The sequence below is a fragment of the Calidris pugnax genome, unplaced genomic scaffold (assembly GCF_001431845.1).
Source record: "Calidris pugnax isolate Ruff unplaced genomic scaffold, ASM143184v1 scaffold203, whole genome shotgun sequence".
NCBI classification, from domain to species: domain Eukaryota; kingdom Metazoa; phylum Chordata; class Aves; order Charadriiformes; family Scolopacidae; genus Calidris; species Calidris pugnax.
This window is the reverse complement of record NW_015090928.1, coordinates 405,005-405,884: the sequence shown is the minus strand read 5'-3', so window position 1 is coordinate 405,884 and position 880 is coordinate 405,005. Positions and strand designations below refer to the sequence as shown.

General features: G+C 73.2%; 1 protein-coding gene across 3 annotated transcripts in view; it reads left to right on the top strand.

Moving 5' to 3' along the window:
- The first annotated feature begins 21 nt into the window (after positions 1–21).
- Positions 22–880, top strand: part of FAM120A (family with sequence similarity 120A) — a 53,312-nt gene continuing 52,453 nt past the window's right edge. Inside the window, exon 1 of one of the 3 annotated variants that reach the window (XM_014951531.1) lies at positions 22–643. In XM_014951531.1, the coding sequence (XP_014807017.1) occupies positions 170–643 (474 nt within the window). In that variant the 5' untranslated portion in view covers positions 22–169. The remainder of the gene's footprint in view (positions 644–880) is intronic. The other 2 variants (XM_014951533.1, XM_014951532.1) reach the window with 2 other exon arrangements.

The following is an 880-nucleotide window of genomic DNA, read 5'->3' as shown; positions in this document are numbered from 1 at the left end:
CGGCCACCGACGGCAGCCAACGCTCCCACCCGGCTCCACCGCTCCCACCGCCCACCCGCAACTACAGCCGCCGCCGCGCCGCCCGGCCCGAGCCCAGACCCCGCCGCCGCCGCCGCTGCCGCCGGGCCCCCGCTCGCCCGCCCGCCGCCGCCGCCGCCCGGTCCTCACCATGGGAGTGCAGGGTTTCCAGGACTACATCGAGAAGCACTGCCCCAGCGCCGTGGTGCCCGTCGAGCTGCAGAAGCTGGCGCGGGGCAGCCTCGTGGGTGGGGGCCGCCAGCGGCCCCCCCAGACCCCGCTGCGCCTCCTCATCGACGCCGACAACTGCCTGCACCGGCTCTACGGCGGCTTCTACACGGACTGGGTGAGCGGCGGGCAGTGGAACCACATGCTGGGCTACCTGGCGGCCCTGGCCAAGGCCTGCTTCAACGGCAACATCGAGCTCTTCGTCTTCTTCAACGGCGCCCTGGAGAAGGCCCGGCTCCACGAGTGGGTGAAGCGCCAGGGCAACGAGCGCCAGACGGCGCAGCAGATCGTCAGCCACGTCCAGAACAAGGGCACCCCGCCGCCCAAGGTCTGGTTCCTGCCGCCCGTCTGCATGGCGCACTGCATCCGCCTGGCCCTCATCCGCTTCCACATCAAGGTGAGGAGCCGACGGGCCCGGCGCCCCAAATCCCCCCCTTCACTCACACACACACACCCCGGGGGACACCAGCGCCCCCTCCCCGCCGCCGCTCCAAGATGGCAGCGGGGGCTGCCCCGGGCCTAGCCCGGCAGGGGAGGAGGAGGAGCGGGGGGGAGGGGGGCACCCAGCCTCTCCCCTCAGCGCCTTAAAATGTCGTCGAGGCCCGCGGGGGCGGCCCAAGTTTCGGCGGCCTCA